The sequence below is a fragment of the Nansenia antarctica genome (genome assembly GCF_963989245.1).
Source record: "Nansenia antarctica genome assembly, chromosome: 3".
NCBI classification, from domain to species: Eukaryota; Metazoa; Chordata; class Actinopteri; order Argentiniformes; family Microstomatidae; genus Nansenia; species Nansenia antarctica.
This window is the reverse complement of record NC_137688.1, coordinates 24,876,558-24,904,195: the sequence shown is the minus strand read 5'-3', so window position 1 is coordinate 24,904,195 and position 27,638 is coordinate 24,876,558. Positions and strand designations below refer to the sequence as shown.

General features: G+C 49.1%; 2 protein-coding genes across 2 annotated transcripts; both read left to right on the top strand.

Moving 5' to 3' along the window:
- Positions 1-423: 423 nt before the first annotated feature.
- LOC308153930 (uncharacterized protein) lies at positions 424-19,113 on the top strand (the record flags this gene model as incomplete). Its single annotated transcript, XM_080527114.1, has 19 exons — positions 424-585; positions 1,507-1,703; positions 1,899-2,002; positions 3,216-3,280; positions 3,433-3,572; positions 3,678-3,748; positions 5,081-5,265; positions 5,678-5,803; positions 6,060-6,188; positions 8,873-8,995; positions 9,307-9,442; positions 11,476-12,104; positions 12,465-13,087; positions 13,694-14,303; positions 14,574-14,803; positions 15,068-15,170; positions 15,873-16,764; positions 17,369-17,524; positions 17,691-19,113. The coding sequence occupies 18 exons, from the start codon at positions 424-426 to the stop codon at positions 17,503-17,505; spliced, it is 4,662 nt and encodes a 1,553-aa protein (XP_080383240.1). The 3' UTR covers positions 17,506-17,524; positions 17,691-19,113.
- A 3,601-nt stretch (positions 19,114-22,714) lies between these two features.
- On the top strand, positions 22,715-26,476 carry kcnk4a (potassium channel, subfamily K, member 4a; the record flags this gene model as incomplete). The annotated part of the gene is made up of 7 exons (XM_080527113.1): positions 22,715-22,903; positions 23,213-23,330; positions 23,859-24,019; positions 24,282-24,468; positions 24,723-24,862; positions 25,463-26,017; positions 26,174-26,476. 7 exons carry the CDS (start codon positions 22,715-22,717, stop codon positions 26,474-26,476), a joined length of 1,653 nt encoding a protein of 550 aa, XP_080383239.1.
- Between the last annotated feature and the right edge of the window lie 1,162 nt (positions 26,477-27,638).

Sequence of the window (27,638 nt, the reverse complement as noted above, 5' to 3'; positions counted from 1 at the left end):
GTGTGTGTGTTTGTGTGTGTTTATTGGTTGCGTTCATGTGCTTGTGGAAACTGGCAAGCTGTCTCATAGAAACAGTGAGTCACACAGTACAGTGTGCTGCTGTTCCTGAGATCCCCTCAGGAAATGAGGCCGTAGCTGGAAGCTACAAGCTAGAAGCTACACTTCTGATCAGCATGTTAAGACTGTCATGAATGCGCAAACACACACACACACACACACACACACACACACACACACACGTATGTATGCACACATTCAAGCCACACACACACACACACACACACACACACACACACTATTATTGAGCGACTGCCTTCCTTTACTGTATCAGTCTCAGATTCTGGTGCCTCTGTCTACAGGGCTGGTTCTCCCTCGTGTGTGGACCCAGCGGTTTCTGAGAGCTTAGCCCAGGTTCGGAGGGGGATGAGCTGGGCTGAGGAGGACTGGACGGTGGGGCTGTCGGGCCGGGCCCTGCAGAGGGTCAAACAGCTGCAGGTGCAGCAGGAGAGGCTGAACAGAGAGAGGCAGCAGAAACAGCTGCAGCTGGACAGCACCCAGACTACACTTGACAAACAGACTGCCAAGGTACTCCTCCATCCCTCACACCACCGAGGCAGAGAACTGAAGCCTTTTCTCCTCACTTGCTTTGTTCTGCTAATGTATGTGTCGTGGATAATTTATTCTTAATAGATTTAGTAGAACTTACAAAGCCCAAAGAGCTTAGATCAATTGTCTCCAAAGAGGCCTTTTATTAAGCCAAGTTACATGACCGCAGAGAGAAATGAGCAGACCAATGAGCAAGAAGCAATAGCCCAAAAGCAAGAAGCAGCAGCCAACGATGGGTGCGACTCATATTTATAGAACTGTCCTTGGTCATGAGGTCACTATTCTTGGGAACCAATCATATTATACAAATCTGTGATTACACAAGTTATGGGCCCTGTCCATAGTCAGAATTATTCACTGCACCACAGATCTTGGACCATCCCTTAGGCTTACAGGAAGGAAATGGGCCTTCCTTGAGTGCTAGATTCACCACTACTGTAGAGAGACTTACATTTCTCAGTATAACATGATATAAAACCACTACATATGTCTCTTCTCTAGCCAGCTGCGTGTAAATAACGGCTGGTCCTGGTGTGGTTTTGCCGATACCTAAGATCTCTTCTCTGCCCCTCTCATCTCCCTGCCCCCCCTCCGCTCCCTCTCCCCTCCCTCTCCCCTCCCCGCCTCTCCTCTCCTCCTCTCTCTCTCTCTCTCTCTCTCTCTCTCTCCCCTCCTCTCCTCACCTCTCCTCTCCTTTCCTCTCCTCTCCCCTCCTCCCCTCTCTCTCTCCCCTCCTCCCCTCTCTCTCTCCCCTCCTCCCCTCTCTCTCTCCCCTCCTCCTCTCTCTCCTCTCTCTCTCCCCTCTTCCCCTCTCTCTCGCCTCTCCCCTCCTCCCCTCTCTCCCTCCCCTCCTCCTCTCTCTCTCTCCTCTCCCCTCCTCCCCTCCCCTCTCCTCCCCAGTATGAGGAGGTGCGCGGGGAGCTGCAGGGGGTGCAGCGGGAGCTGCAGGGGGCCCGTGAGGAGGTGCAGGCTGGTGCATGTGCACAGGAGCGCCTCTCCCATGACCTCCAGGTTAAGCAGGCCCAGGTGTGTTCACTGGAGGGCCAGCTGGACTCAGCCCGCACCCTCACACACACCCTCACGCAGGAGGTCAAAAGGTGAGAGAGAGAGAGAGAGAGAGTGTGTGCGCGCGCGGTCTTATCTGTGTGTTGGTCTGAGAATGTGTGACATGGCCTAGAATGTTTTAGATTAGGAACTGCTGAGAGGTGGTAACTTGATAAAAACATTTTATAGAGGTAAGGGTTTTGTGTAGTTGCCTTTTTGGTTAACCCCCCCCCCCTGCACTCTCTCAGGTTGGAGGCGGAGCTGGAAAAGTTACAAAACAGCAATATCTCTGGAGACTCCATGTTGTTTTCCACCCCATGCTGGAGTATGAGCTCACCATGGGACCACAATGGTACTGTGCACTCTCCATCTGCCCCCTCCCTCCGCAGGGCTCTCCTACTGGGATCCCCACTACTTCCTCCAGAACAGCTCTTAAGCTCTATCTCTCTCTCTCTCTCTCTCTCTCTCTCTCTCTCTCTCTCTCTCTCTCTCTCTCTCTCTCTCTCCCTTGCTTCCCCCCTGAGACTCTCAGTCCTCTCCTCCTCTGGTCCTGGTCTCAGGCTGTGTATGGCATTAGTGGCCTTTCTCTTAAAGGGGGACCTGCCATTCAAAGGAAAACAAAGCGGTCTCCCTAACAGCTGAGAGATGTCGGCTGGAGAAATGTAACCAAACTGTAAAACAAACACATATTCCTGGATGGGGACTGTCCATCCATGAAATCAAAATGATAGTTTTAACCATTATTTTTAGTAGAAGTAAAATTTACAAATTTTAAGTAAAATGTATTTGTATAGCACCTTTCCCACACCAAGGGTCACAAAGTGCTTTACATATAGAGAACACAATAACATAATAAACATAATAAAAGAGAGAAAGTCATAGCAGGTTAAAACAAGTGAAAATAAGAACAAGTAACAGACAACAGGTGTACAACAATAGCATCAGGACACAGAAAGACAGACTTTTGGGTCTATCCAAAAGCCTGTCTATACAAGAAACAATGGAGCAAAACAAGCTTATATTTTGGGTTCTGATGGAGTAACGCCACGTGCAACAAAATTATTGTTTTCCCCCTGCTAGCATGGTGTGGTGACAGGGAGCTCGCGCTGGGTGGTTTGGTTTAGGGTTGGACGAAAGTCCAAAATAAGGTTTGAGGCTAACCAGTGCTGCTGTAATGTGTTGACAGGTAGCTTATAATATCACACAAGTAGTTCTTAAACTTCCGCTGCAGTACCGCATTTTACCGCACATGTAGGATGTCTTACATGGGCGCAATCCGGAACCCAGTGCAGCCTTGTGCAGCTGCCGAGTCGCAGTCGTGCGCAACGCGACCCGTTGAATCCAACAGAAGTCCGCTGGGGTTCAACTGCACGGCGCAGTCTATGTTCACGTGGCGTGAGACAGTCGAGCCCATGAGTCATTTATAACTTACATTCTTGAATAATCAATGTAGCTATCATTCATTTAAAACTCCCAAAAATGTAGGTACTAATCCTAGATTTAGCCTCTTTAACTAGTGTGTGTGTGACTGAACTTCAGTGTGGTCTGTGTGTTTGCCCTTGTAGGAGGGAGGCAGGAGGACAAGCAGGGACTCAGAGGAGAGGTAGACAACAGAACACTGCATGCCAGAGTGAGTGTTACTTGCCAATCCTATCCCTTATGCCTATATTTTCCATTTTGTGAAAACACCATGTTCTCTATAAGTGCTATTTAGTGCTCTGCCCTGTAGCTCTTTATCTGTCTTTATCCCTCCATCTCTTCTTCTTCTTTTCATCCGTCTAGCAACAGCTCCAGTTCTCCGAGAGCTCCCCGGCGCCTCCTGGGAGTGGAGCCACCTCGCCCATGTTCCCACGGCAACCGCCCAAGAGCACGCCCCACCGTCGCCCATACCACCAATCGGACTCCTCCGCTCCCTCGGCTGTGTTTCCATGGGAACGGAACGACCCGAAGCCCGCTGTCCGGGGAAGCCCAGCTCCGGCTCCCGCGCCCTCTCCCTCTCCCTCTCTCTCTCCCTCTCCCCTGGCCAGCGATGTCAGCAGGCGAGGCCAGGACACAGGGGGTTGTGGGGTGGAGGCGGAGCTCCAGAGAGAGACAGACAGTGAGTGTGGTTCACTCTGGTTTAGGGTTGTTCCTAACCACAGCGTTTGTCACTGATCCACTGGTCACTTGTGTGTTCTCATGTCAAACATCAAACTCCACCACCAAGCTGTGTGTGTGTGTGTGTGTGAGTGTGTGTGTGAGTGTGTGTGTGAGTGTGAGTGTGAGTGTGTGTGTGTGTGTGTGTGTGTGTGTGTGTGAGTGTGTGAGTGTGTGAGTGTGTGAGTGTGTGAGTGTGTGAGTGTGTGAGTGTGTGAGTGTGTGAGTGTGAGTGTGTGTGTGTGAGTGTGAGTGTGAGTGTGAGTGTGAGTGTGTGTGTGTGTGTGTGTGTGTGTAGGCCACATCCTTATACAGTGTTACATTCATAGTCTATGTTTGGCTACATTTAATACACTCTGGCTGATGCAATATACACTGTAATTTCGTCAGTCTGTTCAGAGATTTGACTTCCATTCGAAGGACATTTATACCAGTTATACAATTTTACCAGTTTGCTGGCTCCTACTAGGAAGAGCACAGTTAAGTGTAAACCAGAGTTTCCTGTAACAGGGGGAGGCCACAGAGGGAGGGGACAGATAGGGAGTGTGAACACAATGTTTGCTTTAGGTGTGTGTGTGTGTGTGTGTGTGTGTGTGTGCCTGAATGCCCTCCATTGTGTTACTGGCTGCTGTAATCTGCATTGTGTCATCCTGGCTCTGCAGAGACAGTCAGACTGTCAGCACGGCCTCGACCCTCTTCAACAGAGAAAAGCAGACTGACTGTCTGAATATGCAGCGAAATGTGTCCGACTTGCTTGAAATCCATTGGCATTGTGAAACTGGAAACTAGAGTAAAAGGCAACAGAAGAATAGAACTGATAAGCCCAGAATAGTTTGTCTCTTAGTCAATGTGAATGTGAACGGGCTTCATAGTGTCTGTAGTCTGTGGGAGTCATTGTCCTACTTTCAGAATCATCAATAGTTGCCACTAGGTGTTAATCAGGTCTACTAGTCTTTCTGACAACTGACTACTGTCTGTTAAATCCCCTTCCCTGTTTGTATTCTCATCATATTAGTATTATCATGTGTCTAGGTCTGCCCATAATATTATATATTATGCTCTCTCTCTCTCTCTTCTACTCCCTCTTTCTTCTACTCTCTCTCCTTTACTACAGCATTAGCTTCTTTGCTCCAAGCAGTTTTTTTTTCCACTGTCAATAAGTCTTCTCTTGCTCCCCCTTCTCTCCTCTCTTTATGTATTATTTAACACATCTCACTGTGTGTGTCTGTCTGTCTGCTGTGTGTGTGTGTGTGTGTGTGTGTGTGTGTGTGTGTGTCAGTCCCAGGGTGTGCAGCAGAGCTGCAGCAGCGTGTGAGGGTGCTGCAGGCGGAGCTGCAGGCGGAGGCAGACAGGTCTAGGCAGACCCTGGATCAGCTGGCCAGCGCCAGGAAAGACCTGGGCGCCCGGGAGCACAGCCTGCAGAAGGCCCGGGACGAGCTGGCCGGCACACACACACGCATCTCACAGGAGGGCGACCGGGTACGACACACACACACACACGCATCTCACAGGAGAGCGACCGGGTACGACACGCACACACACACACACACACACACACACACACACACACACACACACACACACACGCATCTCACAGGAGAGCAACCGGGTACGACACACACACACACGCATCTCACAGGAGAGCGACCGGGTACGACACACACGCATCAATCCCCGGTGTATGTACACACACACACACACACACACACACACACACCAATCCCCGGTGTATGTACACACACATACATGAGCATGCGCACACAACTGGATGGAGAGTGACTGCTACACACACACACACACACACACACACACACACTTCACAGATGGGCCACACAGAAACAATGGTCAGTATTGTGTGTGTGTGTGTGTGTGTGTGTGTGTGTGTGTCCAGGCATCAGCAGCGGAGCTGAGGCTGAAGCAGCTGCAGGAGGAGCTGAAGTGCCAGAGACAAAACACAGAGACCAGCCGCCTCCACGCCCAGCAACGCACCAAAGACCTGGAGAAACAACACCAGAGAGTGAGAGGGAGGGAGGGAGGGAGGGAGGCAGGGGAGGGGAGGGGGGGGGGGGGGGGGGTCTGAGGGTGTGTGCGTGTGTCTGTGTGAGATAGAGAGAGATATATGATCAGGACCCGGGAGAAAGACCTGTTTTATGGTTTATGTAACACTGCGCAGGATATTGCAATAACCCTGCAGTGCAACACAGTCATTGAAGCGTTGATGATGAATCCTGAGTTGTGTCTGTCTGCTCAGGCCTGTTCTGTGTGTTTCCCAGGACCTGCTGGAGCTGCAGAAAGAGAGGCAGGCTCTGGAGAAACAGCAGCAGCTGGAGGTCAATAAACTCAACCAAGAGATACAGCAAGCTAGGACACTACACAACGCACTACAGGCCCAGTGTGAGAAGGTACACACACCAGACACCTGTCTGTCAAATTAGAATATTATTCATTATATTATTTTTATGAAACCGATTCCATATCTATGACTTTCAGATTGTGTTTGGATACTTCTTGGTATTTCCTGTCTTTCCACCGCCTCTTCTTTTCCCTCTCTTCTTTCCTCCCTCTCTTTCCCCCCTTTCTGTCTCACAAGGGAGTTCTGCTATGTGGTCGCAAGGTCAATGTACTAATGTCACTTCTCCCTCCCTCTCTCTCTCTCTCTCACCCTTGTTACGTTCTTGCTATCTGTCTCACTCTCTCGCTTTCTTCCCTTTCTTCTACCCCCTCTTGGTTTCTGACAGTGGAGAGTTGTTGAGCTGTGAAGGTAATAATCGCGTGACTGTGTTCCAGTGGATGCTGGTGGAGGTAGAAATCGAAGGACGGGCTCATTGTAATGCATGGAATGGAATTACTACGAGCCTGTCTGCTGATTTCTCCCTCTACCCGCATCCACTTCTGTGTTCAGATCCCATAACTACTTGAGTAATCTGAGAATATTTTTTGATTTGATTTAAATTCTCATCTAAGCAGGCGTGGGGGCATGGGGGATGTGTTGGGGCTGGGAGATGGAGGGAAGGGGGTGGAGTTGGATGCGGGATGGATGGAGGGAGGGTGGGAGGGAAAGTGCATGAAGGAGTAGTGTGATGTTTCTGGCATGCACTGCAAAAAAGTTCTTGTTAATACAAAATAAAGATTTGTTTTCGGTAGCTTGCTACGGTATATTTCCCCTCCCTATCGCTTCCCATAGACTTTCATTCATCTAGCTAACTATGAATGTTGAACAATGAATTCAAACCACAACACAAACCCTTCTAGAAGGTTTTGCCAATGCTATCTTATCAAAGTCTGATTAGCCTTGAGGCATTCCCGTTTCCCATAACACACTGAACACAATGGAGTCACTGATGGTTTAGCTGCCTCAAGTAAGACATTACTGACATTACAGTATAGGACTTAACGCCTTTTTAATCCACTCTCACAAGCTCACACGTGCTTGTGGTCAATCAACTCACCAGTCAAACTGAGTCAAACACAGTCCTGCCACTAGACATTTTTCAGTACGGGTCCCAGCTGGAATCGAACGCAATGCTCTACCAACTGAGCCACAGAGGACCACAGCTTTACCCCCAATTACGTCATAGGGCGGGTCATTTCCTTTGTTTACAGAAAGTAGAGAATGTGCATTTTCACATTTATGTAGACACTGGTATGGTGAAGATAACAAATATGAGTGTCCCTTTCAACGACCTTGGTTGAGCACGCGGGAGCCACAGGGCCTTCAGAGACCAGCACATGCTGCAACAAGGGCGTTCTACACATTGATTTATCACAACATTGATTAATCAATTCAGCAATTCAGCAATTTGCAGGGACATTTTCATTGTAGTGTATGCATGGGAGTGTATGCAGAAGTTTGTGATTCTGTTATATGTGAGTAACACTACATGTTGTTTGTTGTTTGTACAATATTGATACTGCACGAATGAGGGCTGATGTGTATTTAGGAGAGGTGTGTTATATAGATGTCTACATAGCCTCATCTTTTCCTCCCTAGTCTCCTGTTCCTCCTCTTTACTATCCCTCCGTCCTCCTCCTCTCCCCCCCCCACCCTACTGCTCCACCGCTCATCCTTTCCCCCCCACCCTACTGCTCCACCCCTCATCCTCTCCCCCCCACCCTACTGCTCCACCCCTCATCCTCTCTTCCCTTCTCCTCATCCTCTCTTCCCCCCACCCTACTGCTCCACCCCTCATCCTCTCTTCCCTTCTCCTCATCCTCTCTTCCCTCCACCCTCCTGCTCCACCCCTCATCCTCTCTTCCCTTCTCCTCATCCTCTCTTCCCCCCACCCTACTGCTCCACCCCTCATCCTCTCTTCCCTTCTCCTCATCCTCTCTTCCCCCCACCCTACTGCTCCACCCCTCATCCTCTCTTCCCTTCTCCTCATCCTCTCTTCCCCCCACCCTCCTGCTCCACCCCTAATCCTCTCTTCCCCCCACCCTCCTGCTCCACCCCTCATCCTCTCTTCCCTTCTCCTCATCCTCTCTTCCCCCCACCCTCCTGCTCCACCCCTCATCCTCTCTTCCCTTCTCCTCATCCTCTCTTCCCTCCACCCTCCTGCTCCACCCCTCATCCTCTCTTCCCTTCTCCTCATCCTCTCTTCCCCCCACCCTCCTGCTCCACCCCTCATCCTCTCTTCCCTTCTCCTCATCCTCTCTTCCCTCCACCCTACTGCTCCACCCCTCATCCTCTCTTCCCTCCACCCTCCTGCTCCACCCCTCATCCTCTCTTCCCTTCTCCTCATCCTCTCTTCCCCCCACCCTTCTGCTCCACCCTTCATCCTCTCTTCCCTCCACCCTCCTGCTCCACCCCTCATCCTCTCTTCCCCCCACCCTCCTGCTCCACCCCTCATCCTCTTCCCTTCTCCTCATCCTCTCTTCCCCCCACCCTCCTGCTCCACTCCTCATCCTCTCTTCCTTTCTTCTTTGATCGTTTCCTTTGGTCCTCCCCCTGGCTTCTGTCCATTCCTCCGGATTTAGACTCTCTTATCGCTTCTTCTTTTCATAACCCCCCCACTCCACCTTGTTTTTATTAGTCTCCCTTGGCTTACGTCCGTCAGAGTTACTTCACCCGCCCCCCCTCCTCTCCCAGGTGTCTCTCCAGAAGCAGGCGTCAGAGAGGGAGGTGGAGGCTCTGAAAGAGAAGCTCAAATGGACGGAGGCAGAACTGAAGGAGAGCCAGAAGCGAGAGTCACAAACCCAAATAAAACTCACGGTACACACACACACACACACACGTACGTCATATAACAATACACACACACTGGTCATATAAACAGCAAACACTGAAATCAGTTCTGAAGTCCACAGTCTAGACGTGTCAATCAATTATTCATTTACTTAGCAGGGCACACACAGCTGACCTCACTGAATAATTTAACCATAACTCAAAGTCCATATGTTACTGTTCCAGCTAGGATTGTATTAACTGTTATACATATATACATGTATCATGAATAGGATGTTTATTAGTAGTTTATGTTTACCCAGCTGTTGTTTACATGCTTGGTTCCTGCTGTCCTGTAGGAGGTGCTGCGTGAGAGCGAGGGCCTGGGTGTGACCCTGGAGCAGAGCAGGAGGAGAGAGAAAGGCCTGGAGGAGGAGGTGAAGAGACTGACCCAAGACTTGGCTGAGGCTCTCAGGCTCTTCAAAGAACTGCAGGGTGAGGGGGAGGGGGAGGGGGAGGGGGGAGGGGGGAAACGTGAGCTCTTGTTTTTTTCAAGAAAACAGAAATATGAGCTGATCTTTAAATCCCCCCAAAGACTGAAAGCCTTCACTCTTTAAGAAGTTAATGACGTCTAACACAAGAACTACTCACTCTGCTGTACAAGTTCCCTTGTGATATTCCCTTGTGATACTAATCCTACTACTCCCCCTGCTGGCCACTCACTGACACTACATTCTCACTCACACGCGCCAATACAACTCTGGGAAAAATTAAGAGACCACTGCAAAATTATCTGTTTCTCTGGTTTTACTTTTTTATAGGTAGGGCCTATGTGTTTGAGTAAAATTAACATTTTTGTTTTATTCTATAAACAACTGACAACATTTATACCAAATTCCAAATAAAAATATTTATTTCTGTCATTTAGAGCCTTTATTTGCAGAAAATGACAACTGGTCAAAATAACAAAAAATATGCAGTGTTTTCAGACCTCGAATAATGCAAAGAATACAGGTTCATATTCATTTTTAAACAACACAATACTAATGTGTTATCTTAGGAAGAGTTCAGAAATCAATATTTGGTGGAATAACCCTGACTTTCAATCACAGCTTTCATGTGTGTTGGCGTGCTCTCCACCAGTCTTTCACATTGCTGTTGGGTGACTTTATGCCACTCCTGGTGCAAAAAGTCAAGCTGCTCGGCTTTGTTTGATGGCTTGTAACCATCCATCTTGATCACATTCCAGAGGTTTTCAATGGGGTTCTGGTCCGGAGATTGGCCTGGGCATGACCGGGTCTTGATCTGGTGGTCCTCCATCCACACCTTGGTTGACCTGGCTGTGTGGCAGGAGCGTTGTCCTGTTGGAAAAAACAATCCTCATAGTTGGGGAACATTGTCAGAGCAGAAGGAAGCTATTTTTCTTCCAGGACAACCTTGTACGTGGCTTGATTCATGCGTCCTTCACAACCCCATTCCAGCCTTGCTGAAGCACCCCCAGATTATCACCGACCTTCTACCAAATTTCACAGTGGATGCGAGACACTGTGGCTTGTCGGCCTCTCCATGTCCCAGTCTAACATCATTCATTAGACTACCAGGTGTCGGGCAAAGCTGGAAATTGGCCTCATCAGAGAAGATGACCATACTCCAATCCTTATGGTCTTTTGCAAACCTCAGCCTGGCTCTTCTTTGCTTCTCATAGATGAAGGGCTTTTTTCTTGCTTTGCACGACTTCAGCCCTGCCCCAAGGAGCCTGTTTCAAACCGCCCTCACCATGCACTTCACCCCAGCTGCCATTTGATGCCATTTTCATAGGTTACAACTTGACGTCATCCCATGGTTGTTGAGTGACATTCGAATGAGTTGGCGGTCATCCTGGTCAGTGGAGAGTCGTTCTCTCCCTCTGCCGGTCTGGAGCTTTGTTGTCCCCAACGTCTGCTGCCTGACCTTGTTCTTATGAACCGCCGTCTTGGAAGGATGGAAGCGACCTGCCGCTCTCTGTGTCCCTCTGCCAGTGAAGCCAACCTGCCGCTCTCTGTGTCCCTCTGCCAGTGAAGCCTGAACTGAACCCTTCTTATCCTCCCTCAAAGCTTTTCTTGTCAACTCTTTTGGTCTAACCCTCATGGTCAATAGTTATTTTCTGATTCCAATTGCTTTTGAGGTTCTGCTAGCGCTGTTTTTGTCGACCAGCTGGTCCTATTGCAAGAGGATAGTGATGACCACAGCAGTGGTTTTTATACTTTTCCTTAAAAGTAAATAAGATCAGGTGATCACCTTATCAGTACCTCACTAAGAATGAGGTGTGCCTGTGTTGGAATTGAACAGACACTGGCTGCCATACATGTAGAGATGCTGATTTAATAAATATTTGGATTTTTTCCAGAGCTGTATATGTGGTTGAGAATCTGAATGATAAAACTCTCTGTCAACATTTTCATGTATTAATCGATTAGTTCAATAATGTCAATTAGTTCAATTTGTTCTTCTGTAATCGTCTCGTTCCCTTCCCCGTGCCCCTCTCTCAGACCAGAAGACCGCCCCCGTTGGCCCGATGACTCCTGGACAGACCTTCGCCCCTGTCTCACCCCGACGCCACGGCCGATCTCCTCCTCCCCCCAACACACCCACCCCCCAGGCCAAGAGGTCCGCCAGGGGCGAGCGAGGAAGGGAGGAAGAGGGGGAGGAAAGAGGCAGCGCGGGGCAGAGAGCCAAGTACCCTACAGACAGAGAACCTGGAGAGGGCATCGACTCGGAGCACGTCACTCCGTTCCTGTCCTCCGACACGGAGGCGACGGAGGGGATCTCTGAAAGGGGGGCGTCCGCCACCGACAAGATCACACTGAACACACAGAGCGTAAAACAACCAGCTCAGTCCAACCCTGCCGCTTCCCACACGACCAACACAGAAACACACTCTGAGAGCCGGATCCAGACGGCCCGCCCCAAACTGCCGGGCCAACCCTGCCCCGAGGGAGCTGCTGCTGCTGCCACTGCCACCAAGGACCTGCAGCGTGAGAACGGTGAGCTGCGTTCAGAGCTGCGCGACGTGAGAGAAGAGCTGCAGACGCGTCTGGACGACCTGGAGAGCCAGCGCAGGGCGGAGGCGGAGGCCAGGACCCGCCTCAAACAGCTCAGCCGCAAACACACCAGCCAGGTGGAGCGCTCCAGAGAAAGGGAGGAGGAGGAGAAGGAGAGGAAGAGAGAGCTGGAGGAGGAGAGGGCAGAGACGAGGAGATTGACGGAGGCCCTGGCTGCCCTGGAGAGAGAGGCCAGCAGAGAAAGGGAAGAGAGGGAAAGGGGGGAGATGGAGAAGGAGGAGGGGGAAGAGAGGGAGCAAGAAGAGAGGGAGAGCGAGAGCATGGTGGTGAACATCCAGCTGAAGAAGCAGCTAGCGGAGGTGAAGGTGCAGCTCTCGCTGGAACGGGAGGAGAGGGAGAGGGAAAAAGAGGAGGAGGAGGAGAGGAACACATTGATAAACAAAGGGTTGGAAGGAAGTAGGGACCTGACTATGAAGCTCTCAGAGCTGGAGGCGGAGTTGGAGGAGCTGAAGAATCGCGGAAGGCTAGAAGGGAAGACCTTGATGGTCGAAAACAACGCCCCGCTGACTTATCTCACGCTCCAACACGACATCAACTCCAACTCAAACCATAACACTGCCACGGACGGCCAGCTTCTACCATCGCTGGACGACCAGCACCGCCTACTCTGTGAGTCAACCAACTTACAGAACACAGCGGTTTCCATGGAAACAGCAGCAGCAGCAGTAGATCTCTTTCAGGACGCAATGACACCTACAGAACTCTCGAGGTGCAAAAGTGAGGAGGAAACCATTTTGGGGGTCCAGAAGGGGGTGTCAGGTGATTCAGGTCTGGTAGAAACCACTGCGGACACCCAGACGGGGGTGTCTGCCACCTCGGACCTCGCCCAAGAGGTGGAGCGTCTGCGGGGGGAGAGCGCCAGGGAGGCTGGGCTCGCCAGGCAGTGCCAGGCCAAGCTGGAGGCCCTGCAGAGCCAGGTGACCAGGCAGACCCAGCAGCTGACTCTGGCCTTCGACCACCAGAGCCGCCACATCCAGGACCTGCTGGCAGAGCTGCAGGACAGGGAGAGCGCCCTCCTCAGTCAGGGACGGGAATTGTGGTACTGCAGAGAGGAACTGGCCTCACTCCGAGGAGCAGAGAGAGAGAGACAGGGGGAGGCGGAGGAGAGTGGGCAGAGCGAGAGACGGGAGGAGGAGATAAAGAGGCAAGAAGAAGAGGAGGAAAGAGAGGGGAGTGGGGAGGGAGCGAGACAGGAGGAGAAGAGGCAGGCCCCTGTGTGCTCAGGACTGGCTGACGCTCAGACACACACACGTCAGACTACCCACAGCACTGACGGTGAAACCGCCTCCGTGACGGGAGGGAGTAGAGAAATAACGGTGATGACCGAATCACTGAACCCTCCCCAGGCCTCGTTGGCACCGTGTGACGAGCAGAGTCAACCGACCGCTCCACAGGAATGCCCTGTCACACGATCACGTGACATACGGGAAGAAGGTGAGATGTTCACATCCAAACCTGATCTTCTCAATCAGACACCGGATAGTTCTACTACTAGTCTGGCCGTCGTCCCTGACGAACTTGATAACGCACAGCGATTGGTGGAATCCGAAACATCTGCTCTGCTAGGCGGCCGTGACGGTAACGTCGGGACCGCAGAGGAACTCCAATCAGAACGTTTAACTAAGACGGTTTCCACTGGTCTAAGGGAACTCCCAGATAGCCTTAAGCTGAAAGACAGCCCGAGCTTAAACTGCACAAAGGACTCCCTCGACTTAAGCAGAGCTACCGAAGAGTTACTGTGTCTAGCCAAGACGGAGAACGACCGTCTGGCCGTGGAACTGGAGAAGATGACCGTGCTCTGCGACAGGCTAGAAGACCGAGACGGTAGGCCGAGACAAGATGGCGCAAGAGAGAACTTTGCTGACGAACTGAAGTCACTTAAACAGGAGAACCGTCAGCTGAAACAGAGACTTAAAGCTGTGGCGGCCTCAGGGAAAGAAACAAGCTCTGTCAGTGAGACGCTAGCAGCCTCCTGTGAAGATCCTGTCCACTCACCCGACCGGAACCAGCGTCTGGCAAAGGAACTAACCTCCTGCTCTAGAGAGGAGGAGACGTCATTACTCTCTGCTGCCGTTGAGGTCAGTGACCTCGTCAACTCGGGACAGGATGGAGAGAAACCCAAAGATGAGGGGAGCGGGGGAGGAGGAGAGGCAGAGAAAGACAAGAAGAGAAAGAGGGAGACAGGGGCTGGACAGGAGACTCTGTCAGATTCCAACACAGTCACCCGACCTCAAATCACCTGTTTGGAGAAACAGGTGGGTTTCACTATGCTAGAATTACAGAATAGAAGTAAGTCACTGGTACCTCATACAGTTAGAGAGAAATGTAATGAGAATTTAGAACGTTATAGTCCGCGTGTGCTTGTCAAGTTATATTGCAATCCTTCGCAATGCAATGTATCAGGAATATAGTTACAGATACCCATAAACCTTGACTACAGACATGCACAAGAACAGCACTTACTTGACCAAATGCATTTTTGTCATCTTCTGTTTTTTCACTCTTCCTCTTCTCCTCCTGGCCAGGTGGTGGCGCTGCAGGATGAGCTGCTGTGTCTCTCTGAGGAGAACCAGAGGCAGGCGGAGGAGCTGGTGCTGTGGAGGTTAACAGCCCAGACCCAGACCTCCTCTCTGGGCTTAGAGGACCCCGCTGACCCCCCCCACCCAGGCCACAAAACTGTGACTGTGATCAGAGAGGATGAGCTGCTCCTCTCCTGCTCCTCCAACAGGCTCTACGGGAGGACTCTGGCCTCAAGGTAACACACACACACACACACCCACACACACGCACACACACACACACACACACAATGTCATAGATTTGTCTTTTTATTATGGAGTAAAACTCATAGGAGCTATCAAGTGCTGTGATGACTGATGATAGTAAAAACCTTCTGTGCAGTCTCTTAGTATGTTTAACATTTCATCTGGAAAGTGACATGTCTATAACCCAGCGGCAGCTGGAATGCTCGTTCATATCTGTCTCTTTTCATTCGTATCTGTCTCTTTTCTTGTTCCAGACTGCAGTACTGCAACTCTCCTGAACCAAAGAGTCCCCGACACTCACCCAAAAAGACCTCAGGACCTCAGGGATGCATACAGGAGACTCCTGTGGTCAGCGTGGTGAGTAACACAGTTCATACTTGACCTCTTTTGTAAGTAAAATACCGATTAAGTATCAGTAGCTGTCCCCCACGGTGAAATCAGGGAGGGACTGTGGATCTGTCTGCGTATGTTGGTACGTCACCCACTATATCTCAGACACCATTGGGGCAGTTTTGACAACTTGGGTTAATGATGCGTCAGAGATCTGGCATTTACAAGACAACTGGGACTGACTGTCCCAAGGGGGGTGGGGGGTGGGGGGGGTGCTATTCGGTTGTTAAATCGTGACGTGTTTCCGGGTCCAAAGTTGGCTGAGGCACCCTCTTCGAAATGCCTCAGTAATAATAATAATTCATTATATTTATATAGCGCTTTTCCGAGGCTCAAAGACGCTGACAAATATGGGAAAAACTGGAAAGTGCTGTGTCCCTTGTTGTATGAATAGATCTGAGTCTAAAAAACGATTAAACTATCATTCCACGGCTTTAGTACACTGGTACTCTGGTGCGGGGAATTTCTGGTTTGCACCCGCAAATTGCTAAACGTAACGTTTGACGTCAGACTTAACAACCGAATAGTAAACAAGAGAAATTCAGAAATTACACTGATCGACTGTCACCAATTCACACAAGGAGGAGAGGCGCTACATCATTCATCAATATGTTTACTGTAGACTTGTTTACCTTTGTGTCTGCATACAAATTGTTTCTACTTGTTTAGGTGCATGTACAAGAAAAGAATGTGGAGGGCAGCCTTCAACCCCCCAGGACCAAAGCCACACTTCACCAAGAGATGGAGAGACAGACAGAACCAACCCAAGATACCTCTGGTGAGGTACACTCAACCAATGAAGATGAAGAAGATGATGATGATGATGATGATGCAGACGTCACCAAATATGTTCACTTAAACTCAGGACTCCAGACGAAAGCAACAGAGCACGCTGACAAAGATGGTCCTGAGGACAAGACCAAACCTAACGCTCCAAGAGCAACGAATAAGACCAAGACCAAGACCAAAGCTCTCGTCCAGAAAAGCCATCTAGATATCGTAGGTGCGGAGGCTGAATCCACAGAGGCGCCGCCAGCTGGACTCAAACCTCACAGCCGTCATCCAGAGGACCCAGCCTCTTCGGTCCGTGCAAAACCCGGCCGTCAGTCAAGTGCCAACTCGCTTTCAGAGAGGCAAGCTGAAGTAAGGATAGTGGAGGGCGAGGGTGAGAGGTCAGAGGTGAGAAGGGCAGACGAAGGCACGGTCGACCGCGCAGAGGTGAGGAGCGCCGGCACCCAGACAGAGGAGGGCGAGGGATGCCCCGCCCCCCCGGCCACGGCACCAGAACTGAGACACACGTGCACACAGACCGAGGAGGAGGTAGAAGAAGAAGAAGAGGAGGAGGAGGAGGAGACGGAAGACGAACTGGTGGAGTCTCCTCCCCTGTCTCCCCCTGTCACGCTGCCCCAGGGAGAGCGGCTGCTGTTCTCCGGTTCCTTCCCCATCCCGGCCGACCCGGTCCGCCTGGCGGAGCGCATCCGCCGCAACCGCAGCCAGATGTCGGCCGCGTACGACGACACGGTGTACGAGCCCTACGGCCTGCCTGAGGTGGTCATGAAAGGTGAGGGAAAGAGAACCTGTCTGTTGGTTGGTTGTCTAGGTTACCACGGTGATCTCACAAGCACTTATTTGTGTTATGACCGCCTCATCCACTACTGCTACTACTCTGGCCCTGCTATTGATTTCGGAAACGTTTATTTTAGTTTGAGGCGGCGGTGGAGTTTCTCCGTCACGACAGGCCCCGCCACACATGAACGAGAAACAGAAATCATCTCGCCGACTAAACAATGACGCCACTGACCATGAAGGCTCCTCACAGCCAGTACACTGAGAACCGTCTGTTCAATAGACACACTACTGACTCATCTGTTCAATAGACACTACTGACACCGTCTGTTCAATAGACACTACTGACACCATCTGTTCAATAGACACTACTCTGACACTGTCTGTTCAATAGACACTACTGACACTGTCTGTTCAATAGACACTACTGACACCCAATCACAAATATGGGATTCGATTACATTTATTTTTTTAAATAAACCCACAAACAGTCTATTCCTCTCACCAGCCCACCAGCCCTGGAGGAAACATTCACACACCGCTGCTTTAGATGAGCGGCTCTAAATGTTGACTCCTCGTCCTTCCGTCCTTCTCTCCAGGCTTCGCCGACATCCCCAGTGTGGAAGCCTGCCCGTACATCATCAGGAGGGGTCTCCTGGGTACGGCCGCCGTGCCCCTCCCTCAGCAGGGAACCGCCCAGAGAGGGGCGGGGCTAGGGCAGGAAGAGCCTGATTAAAACAGGTACATACACACAGGTAAGGCCTATCCTCACCCCTAACATGCACACCTGTCACCTGTCAGACAGCTTCCTGAGTGGTCATGACAGCAGCGTTGTGTGGCTGTAGAAAAGATTTGCCGTGCGACGTTTATGTCAATTGAAATATGAATGAATTGGTTTTCTTTATCTGTTTCTGCATGCAGGTTGACTGGGCTAGTCAGAAGAGATCTCCACTGCCCTGACGGATGGTACTGTAGCACCCAGGGGAGGCTGGAGGAGGTAGAAATGGGAGGCCAGGCTCATTGTGATCCATACAGTTCATTACGAGGAGCCCAGCTAGTCGTGACCTCCACAAGCCGCCCCTGGTGGCCTCGTCACCCAGAGAGGGACACTGCCGTCACAGCCGCTGGTGTCCTTTATAAACACTCTGTATCTTTCATGGATCTCTCAGTTCCCACGTCACAGATCTACAGATTGCCTCTGTGTGCTTTAAGCGAAGAATGTTGCCTAGTTGTTTATAGTGTTTTTTAATCACCTCCTCCTCGCTAAGGTTGTGGTGATTTATCATCTGTGGGTTAGGTCAGGGTCAGCCTGTTGTAAAAGAAAAAAACCCTGAAAACTTGAATTTCTTATTTTTTTTTGGTGCCTAGCCTTATTATAAACTCTTGAATGTGTTTGTGTATGTGTTCATGTCAGCTTTCAGTATGTGTAGTGAAGGGATTGTGGGTATGTCAGTTTGTACAAATAGTGTGTGTGTGTGTGTGTGTGTGTGTGTGTGTGTGTGTGTGTGTGTGTGTGTGTGTGTGTGTGTGTCGTCGCAGTGTTTTCTTAATATGAACGTTTGCGTGAACATTTGAACGTGTGTCAGTGTATGACTCAACCTAACCTGAGTTTGTTTCCGCTCCATGTATGGTTATCCACTGTGAGTGTGTTCTCTCTCTTCCTCTGTCTCCTCCTTTGCTTTATTTTCCTCTCCCTCTCTTTCCTTACACACACAAGTGTTTTAAAGCTGTAATACTCATGATACTAATTTTCATGAGAGAAGCTCTATTTTTTATTCCAATATGCAGATTTTTCTTTTTGTCTTGTGCATTTTTTCCTAGATTTAATCAGATTTAATATATTTGATTTTATATAACCATTTGAAAGTATGCTTTCTTTGGGCACACATCATTAGTATTGTGCATTCGATGTACATAGGTTTATAGATCAGTAAACAAAAAGCTGTTTGAGACAGATTTCTTAATAATCCATTTTTTGGCATAACCTAAGACAAGGCTAAATTTATTCAGAGGTGTTTGTGCATGTGCGTGCGTGCATGTGTGCGTGTGTGTGTGACCTTCAACCACTTCACTACATCTTTATATATAGTACGTAATTGACTGTGAAACTTGGATTGAGCTGAGTCATCATTAAGATGATTGTATCCCTGGTCACCAGCAGATACAAACAGAGGCTAAAGTGACACTAAAAAAATCTCTCTTATTATTTTTAACACTCAGCTAATGCCTCAAGGTCATTAAAGTTGACAAGAAGAGAATACATTGTGAAGTGGTTTTCTTTTCTCCCATATGTGCGTTCGGTATAGTTACAGTCTGCTTACTGCTGCAGACAGGACCCCATCAAATACACTCTGGATCTCTGGACCCTTAGTGGAGGGACTATTTGTATGACCTCAGTGGAGCACTGAATTCTTTCCATTGTTTATGACACTTAAATATGAATGTATCTCTGTAGCTTTGTGTCGATGTTACAGATAGATTAAAAGGTTGATCTCAGTTTCTCGTGTGTCCGTGCCTCTTTAAGTTTGTCTTTTAAAGCTGGCCTCTCCACCCCCTAGGTCTGTTGGTCAGACAGAGAGAGAGAGAGCTTTTCTATCTTGTACATAAGGTGGCAGGCGTATTTATTTATTTACCTAGTCATAGTTTTAGTTGGCTCTGTGCTGGGTGCACTTCAAATAATTCCCGCTAACATTTACTGCTGGTTGCACTCTTTGCTGGTGTCCAGCACGGTTTATGTTTATGTTTATTTTTATTTTATTCTGCACACATTTCAAAGGTACACAGTTGACAGAGAACACAATAAATAAACAGTGCAGGAGGAGGCAAGAAAACCCAAAAGGCTTATGTGCTGCCTCCACCTAATGATCGCCAAGAGTGTTATTAACACAAAAATAACATACAGAAAAATAACATAAGTACATAAGAGTGATGGCAAACAAGTAATAATAATAATGCCAAAATATGAACAGTCTCATGACTTTAATATGAAAGGCCCAGTATGGTAAAACACCAGTATGGTAAAACACCAGTCCTGATAATAAAAAAGACCATTGCTCCTGTCCCAATCTAAAATTGTTCCGTTTACAGTACTGATGTGAAGGGACTAGATAAGTGACTACTATTGCACTCTGCTTCCTCTGTCCTCCAGAGAGACAGATCCATCAGACAGGAGTTCTACCTTTCCTTTACTCTAGTCAGACATCCATGGATTCATCTCTAAGCCCCCCACATCCCCGTCAGGAAACACATGTACCTGTTTCTCCTCCAGTCATCACTTCATCATGCTCACAGTCACAGAAATGTAATGCCCCCCCTCCTCCGCCTCATCCTTTCTTCTGCCCCTCCTCCTAGAATCCCCCTCTCCTCTTGTCAGGGTGATGTAGTGTCCTGACCACGGGGAAAGACCTTCCTACGTCCAGACATGCACACCCACACACACACACACACACACACACACACATATACTCTAACTCCTCAGTCAGTGCACGTTTGATGGTGAGAGGAGCCGGCATAAAGAGAATACTTTGGACTTGTCCTTTTCCTCTTAACTCAGGTAGGACAAGGCAGTATCTTTTTAGATATGTGCTCGCCAATCTGTTACGAATGGCATCTGTTCTAATCTTGATGTTTATATAGGCTGACTTGTTTTTGTTGTACTGCCTGCAAGGGTGAACTGGCCCACATACACCTACTGTACTGGTAGCCCAGGAGTGTGGTGTCAAGTTCTTTCCATGTTTAGCTGTTGGATGTGTAGTTCTGGTAGGGTGGTCAGTTCATCATAGTCCATTGTTTTAACATGAATAGTTGATTATTTTGTGTTTTTCTGACGCTATGGGGTAGGTTCTAATTTAATCAGATGTTCTGTAAAAAACATGGGATGGAGCACACATTTTGTTGTAAGTCGCTTTGGATAAAGGCGTCTGCTAAATGCCCAAAATGTAAAATTGCTATTGTTTGCCTTGTGGAGAGCCCTGGAACAACCTGTCACATGACACACGAGTAGTAGTAAAAAAAAAAAAAAAAAAAAGTTACAATTAAATCAGGAGTTTACCAACTGAATGGAGCCTCTTCCTCCTGGACTACAGGCTGCATGTCTAACATGTTTGCCTTCTGTGGCGTTCATGGGTCATCTCCCAACTTTGACGTTGACTAACTGCCTCTGGATCCGTTTAATTTAAGACTTCCCTTAGATTAGCTCTAATCTTCCTTCTGTAAATCACACTTTTAATTAAAATCTCGGCTAGGGAAGGCCTGAGATCATTTCAAACCATTTCTGAGAAATGTCAGTTAGTCCAGTTTGAAATGAAAAGAAGCTTTAGGTCTTTCATAGACCTTCTTCAGGAATACCTGATGATTGCACAGTTTTGAGTGTGCGGGATGCTGCTTCTTTTCATTCCATTTAATACTCTTCAGCTCCAGCACCTCAGCTAAGTCTGATCACGGATGAGCGGTGGTATTTTCACTAGTTAGTGCAATTTAGTCTTGGATTAGATTTGATCTGTGTCCGAGAAACTGCCCCAATGGAATTCATTGATCCTCAATTATCCATTGATCCTCAAAATGTTATGGCGATTTTCCTCCTCAAAAGCCAGTTCAGTTTCGTAGCTTGACTTTCAGTTCATGATTTTGACAACATAGTTTTATTATGGCTTAGCAAAGACCCATTTTAAACCCTGTGGCCTGAATGGGTTCATATTTCAGCACCCAGTATAAAGAATTGATGTTGTTCAACTCGGACCATAGCTATAGTATATGCAAACCTGCTTTATTGTATGCAATAATGTTAGCATAGTTCCTGCACCATAATTTCTCAAGCCGTTCCAGTCCTGTACTCTTTTTCTAATTGCAACACATTGGGAACATTGATTTATAATACCTAATGTCAGATTGTTTAGCCTAGGTTACTTCATAACACATTAAAACATGTGCTTGTTTTTGGGTTTGCTCACATATCTTATAAAAATATAAAAATATGCCAGGGGAGGTTTAGACAACGATAACAAATAATATCTTGTAGGCCACTCACTCACCCACTCATCCATACAAACCAATGGCAGTCCATTAGATCAGAATGCTAACACTGAACTCTGGGAAATATCAGGACGTTGTCATGATTCCTTGTGGAACACTACGGCCAACAGTGGTTTACACCAGGGCTCTGGTTCTCCTCCCTGATTGGTCCCCTTTGAACCACCATTCTTATGACCCAGTCTCTGTGTCTAGCTGGGAGGTAAACATCACTCAAAGAAAACAAAACGCTTAATACCAGATAAAGATAAACACCCTAAACATATTTTCGATTAACTGGAAGACGTATGTTTAGCAGGTTGGCAAAGGCTAATCGTTTCAAAAGCTTGGCAGGTTGCTACCCGGACAACCTGGCTTGTCTCAAGGTCTCTCTGCGTTGTTATGACAGGGGCCCGAATGCTGAGACTCATCTGTGCCATTCTATAACCCCCCCCTCCCTTCAGCTGCCTGATCCTGCTGCCTGCTGTGTGTGAGAGAGAGAGAGAGAGAGAGAGAGAGAGAGAGAGAGAGAGAGAGAGAGAGAGAGAGAGAGAGAGCAAGAGAGAGAGAGAGAGAGCGAGAGAGGATAAGGAGAGTGTCTCCCCCCATCACCAGATCAGGATGGTTCAGACAACGTTGTCTTAAAGGTATTACAATCATATTCATATTCCTTGGTGCTCTATTTCTCTCTTTTTTTTTTTTTTTCTTGGAATTTTTCGTTTTTTAAAACGACTCGATGATGTTTGTTACTGCTCTCCATTGTTCGTTGTTTCAAAGGCAGCATTGTGATTGGTTGTTCAACACAGCGACCTAAGAGAGGTGTGTATGTCTGTCCAGTGGTGTGTGTGTGTGTGGTGTAAGAGGCTGCAGGGGACCCTGGCGTCAGGGGGCTGAGCCCTGACCCTTGTGGGGGGGTTGGGGGCAGAGGGGGCAGGGCGATGCGATGTCCCACCCTGCTGGCGCTGATGGCGGGGGTGGTGCTGTACTGTGTGATGGGGGCGCTGGTCTTCGGGACCCTGGAGGCGCCCAACGAGACCGCCGAGCACCTGAAGCTGCTCCGCACCACACAAACCTTCCTCCACAACCACACCTGTGTGTCCGCCCAGGGCCTGAGTGACCTCATACAGGTACACACACACACACACACACACACACACACAAACACATACGCATGCAAGCATGCACACACACACACAAACCTGAGAGACAAGACACACACACACAAACACACCCACCCACCTGAGACACATTAGGACAGGAGACAACATTACATAACCATCTGTTATAGCCAGCGTCATACACGGTGTACTGTGTGTATATATATACTGTATATATATATGCTTATTGCTTATGGTCCTAACCAGACTTAGACAGATAAGATAAGGAGTTGTCTCAGAGCAGTAAGCCCCCTGCCCCCCCCCCCCCCCTCCCTCCAGAGCGTGGTGTTGGCGGTGGAGGCGGGGGTGGACACAGGAAGCAGCTCTCCCAACTTCACCAGCAGGTGGGAACTGGCCAGCGCCTTCTTCTTCTGTGGTACCATCATCACCACCATCGGTGGGTCTCACCTCCACACAGGTTTTCTTTTCTTTTTGTTCCAGATGGAAGTCAGTCCAGGGCCAGGTGTCTGTGGTAAACAGTGTTGCCTGATTGGGCGGATTCTTATGACGTGACTTATGATCACAGTGGGCGGTTTTTAGACTGTGGTTGGGCTGGAAATCAATCCCATCTGGCAACACTGATCGTAAAAGACAATGTTCTTTTTTATCATTGAGATTAACCCGGATAGAAAAAGGTTCAATGAAAACAAAGTCAGATGTCACATTTCACATGTCGCATTTTAAAGTATCAGATTGGCAGCAAAGGCGTCGTTCCTGGTCTAGCTCATACAATATTTGATTATCGGAAGAAAACTACAAAGTAGCCTGAAATCCTCTCTTCTCCTCCTCCTCTTCCACGTCCTCCTCTTTCCACGTTGAAAATGTGTGTTGTGAAAATGCTTTCATTATGCTGGAGTTTTACTTTTTACATTGTACAATTGCTGTATAACTCATAACCTCATAACTCATACCCACGCCTCCGCAGGCTTCGGTAACGTGTCTCCTAAGACGCATGGCGGGCAGCTCTTCTGCGTGTGCTACGCCCTGGTGGGCATCCCCATGTTTGGCTTCCTGCTGGCTGGAGTAGGAGACCACATGGGCACAGGCATGAGGAAAGCTGTGGCCAAGATAGAGACACTCTTCCTGGTGAGACTCATCTCTCTATCTTCTCTCTCTCTCTCTCTCTCTCTCTCTCTCTCTCTCTCTCTCTCTCTCTCTCTCTCTCTCTCTCTCTCTCTCTCTCTCTCTCTCTCTCTCTCTCTCTCTCCTTCAGATTACTTGAAGCTGCCATCTCCCAGTGTAACCTTGATCATTGCTTACGGTTGCTGGGAAATGGGAAATTAGTTGGGTGTCTTGTGGAAGATCTTTCCTCATCCATCCCTTTTTCCCAATGAATCCATCTCTTCAGAAGCGAAAGGTGAGTCCCACCATTGTGCGGGTCATCTCTGCCGTTCTCTCCATCCTGATTGGCTGTCTGATCTTCCTCGCCGTGCCAACGTTGGTGTTTCAGAAAGTGGAGGAGTGGTCCTTCCTGGAGGCGCTCTACTTTGTGGTCATCACCCTGACAACCGTGGGCTTTGGAGACTACGTGGCAGGTACACAGTAAACAACTTAACTGTTACAACACGGTAATAACTGTAACACACACATCACATTTCACATTCCATATAACACACCACACACAGGTATGTTAAAATACATGTTATTTGTTTATTACATAACATTATGACTATTTTCAAACCGTTTGTCTGTCTGTCTCTCTGTCGGTCTGTCTGTCCGTCTGTCGGTCTGCCTGTCTGTCTGTCTGTCTGTCTGTCTGTGGGGACGTACGTACGCACTCTGCCCATAGGTGACCATCGAGACAGGGAGAACAGCTTGTTTAAACCCTTGGTGTGGCTCTGGATAGTGTTTGGCCTGGCCTACTTTGCGTCGATCCTCACCATGATAGGAAACTGGCTGCGGGTGCTGTCCAAGAGAACACGCGCTGAGGTGAGTGAGTGGAAACACACCATGGCTGGGGCTCCTACCAAGGACCTGTCCTGCCTACTGTCTATCTCTCTGTTTCTCTCTCTCCATGTCTCACTCTCTCTCTCTCTCTCTGCAACAATTGAACAAACAGTAATACATCAACAATACACTAATCAACAATAAGGATAATATATACAATTTGATTTAATCAATTAAATGAATAGGAAAAGATGGTTACATAGCTAATGATGACTCTAAATCTTCTCTCTCACTGTTTCTCAATGGATTTCAAGTAAGCTTTCAATTCCTTTATCAATTAAGTTCTCACCATATCTCCCCCCCCCTCTCTCTCTCTCTCTCTCTCTCTCAATTAAATTCAAACAACCTTTTCAAGCAAACTTTAGATTCTCTATTCAATTGAATTCTCACCATCTCTCTCTCTCCCTCTCTCTCTTTCTCTCTCTGTGTCTCTCACCATCTCTCTCTCTCTCTCTCTCTCTCTGTCTCTCTCTCTCACCATCTCTCTCTCTCTCTCTCTGTCTCTCTCTCTCTCTCTCTCTCTCTCTCTCTGTCTCTCTCTCTCTCTCTCTCTCTCTCTCTCTCTCTCTCTCTCTCTCTCAGATGGAGGAGTTGAGGGCTCACGCCACAGACTGGAGTCAGAACATCCAGAATATGGATTTCAGGATACCAAACCCGCTTGACCTCAACGACCCCTTCCTGCTCCAGCGTCGCCGCTGGAAACGCAGCAGCCGCTGCCGCGCCCGCAGACACGCCCAGGCCACCCTGGGGTATCCCTGGCGGGGCGGCCCGGAGAACGGCCACCTGCCCAACCGCTGGGCGGCCCGCACGCGCTCCATGAGCAGGCTGGAGGTGTCGCCCATGGAGGGGGCCAGGGGGGGGGCGGCGCACGGGGGTCTGAGGGCGGAGCCCAGGGTCATGCCGAGGTCGGGGGTCAGCAGGTCGCACGGCAGGAAGGTGGCAAGGTCGATGTCCATGCCCGTGGCGCGGTCCGTGTGTGAGTTGGACCTGGCGGACGACATGATGATGGATGCAGGGTCCGTGTCGGGGTCCGGGTCTCTGTCCCAAACGCCGTCCGACTCCAGATCGGAGGTGTCCTCCTCCTCCTCCGCTGAGTCTTACACCTACGACGTGAGCAGAGCGGGCCGGGGGGTCCTGGTAGAGAGAGGGGTCCTGGGGGAGGGGGGGGTCCTGGTAGAGAGAGGGGTCCGAGGAGAAGGGCCGCCGGTGTTTCTGGAGGAGATCAGGTTCGCCGTCCCCGTCCGCTCCTCGCTCCCCGGCCCCTCGCCTCTCTCCGCTCTCCGCTTCCGAGAGGCCTCCTCCCCGGGGCTGCTGGACTTCTTCGGGGAGAACCTGGCCTTCATCGACGAGTCCTCCGAGACCCTGAGCGACCGGTTCCAGCCGGCGGCGGCGGCAGCGGCGGGGGGGGGGGGGAGCGCCGGACGGCCTCGCAAGCCCAGGAGGAGGAGCATGAGGAGGCAGCTGCCTCACAGGAGCCCCCTGAAGGAGAGGAGGAGGAGGGACAGCGACCTGCAGCCTCCCTCCAACCCCCCCACCCCCCCCCCACCCCGCCACCCTACCAACACATTAGACAGGGGATCACCAAAGGACATTTAGACTGGTCTCAGATCAGCCTAGGAGTCAGCCCTGCTGCTCTGACGGACTTATGAGACTTTGCCTTGGATAGGATTATTCCTCACAGTCCCATGTGATCAGGGGCCTCATTTATAAAAAAAAGTACTTGAACGTCATCTTTGACTTTCACGTAAGCACATTTTTCTAAACGGACGTAAGCATTATTTATAAAACGGGCTGAGATGGTTTAAAGTTGCGTGCGTGCTTCCTTCTATAAATACCAAATATACTTGGAATTGAACGCAGGTGAATGAGGTTTGTATTAACGCCCTGTGATAGAGGCTCAATTATAGCGGCTGAATTAAGAGTGCTATAATATAGGGTAGGCGTTTGTCTGGAAGAGGGCAGAGAAGAGTGGCTTCTCGGTAAGTTGCGTTTGTAACGTTTGATCATGACAACTAACCAGGCAAATGCTTATACTCAGTAGGCTACTCAAGTTGTAAAAGAAAATCAGGGGGGATGGTGGATTTTATCATATGAGGACAATTTTAGCATCCCCTCAGCGTCAGTGACTTCAGTCTCAGTAAAAATGTCATTGCATGTGTGCGTGCCCCCTCGCACCTTGAAATAGCAGTAATACCACGTTCATTGATAAATGACATAACGTATGGAAAGAGGGGATGGCAGTTTTAGAAGGGGGACGATTTTGACTGTTTTCATCCCGCCTCAACTCGAGTGCTGCTTATACTGTAATAACATAATGGTCTTGTTCTTATCAGGTGACATTGAAAACATGATTGCGAACTCCCTTTGCGAACTCCCAGACACCAGAGAAACTCCAGTATAATTTAGCGCGTGGCCGGGCAAGGTCCGTTGTGGAACGCACTAGGCACGTTGAAGGGGAGATAGGCAGCTCCGGAGGGATATAAAGAAAGACTGAAATACAATCATAAACATCAGTTCCCTTTAAATCTTGAATTAAACTCATTTTCTCGGCAGATAACAACATCGTTAATTTTATTACGAGCCACTTAAACTTCGCATGAATTACAGTAGGCAACGTTTTTCCAGTGCGGCTCACATGCCTGTAATGGGTCATTTTTTTATACGGTGCCTTTTCCGTCCCCAGTACTAAATCATGTTGTATTTTGTCTAAATTTGGACAAATACTAATTCCATTAGGTTTTTCATGTATAGTCAATTG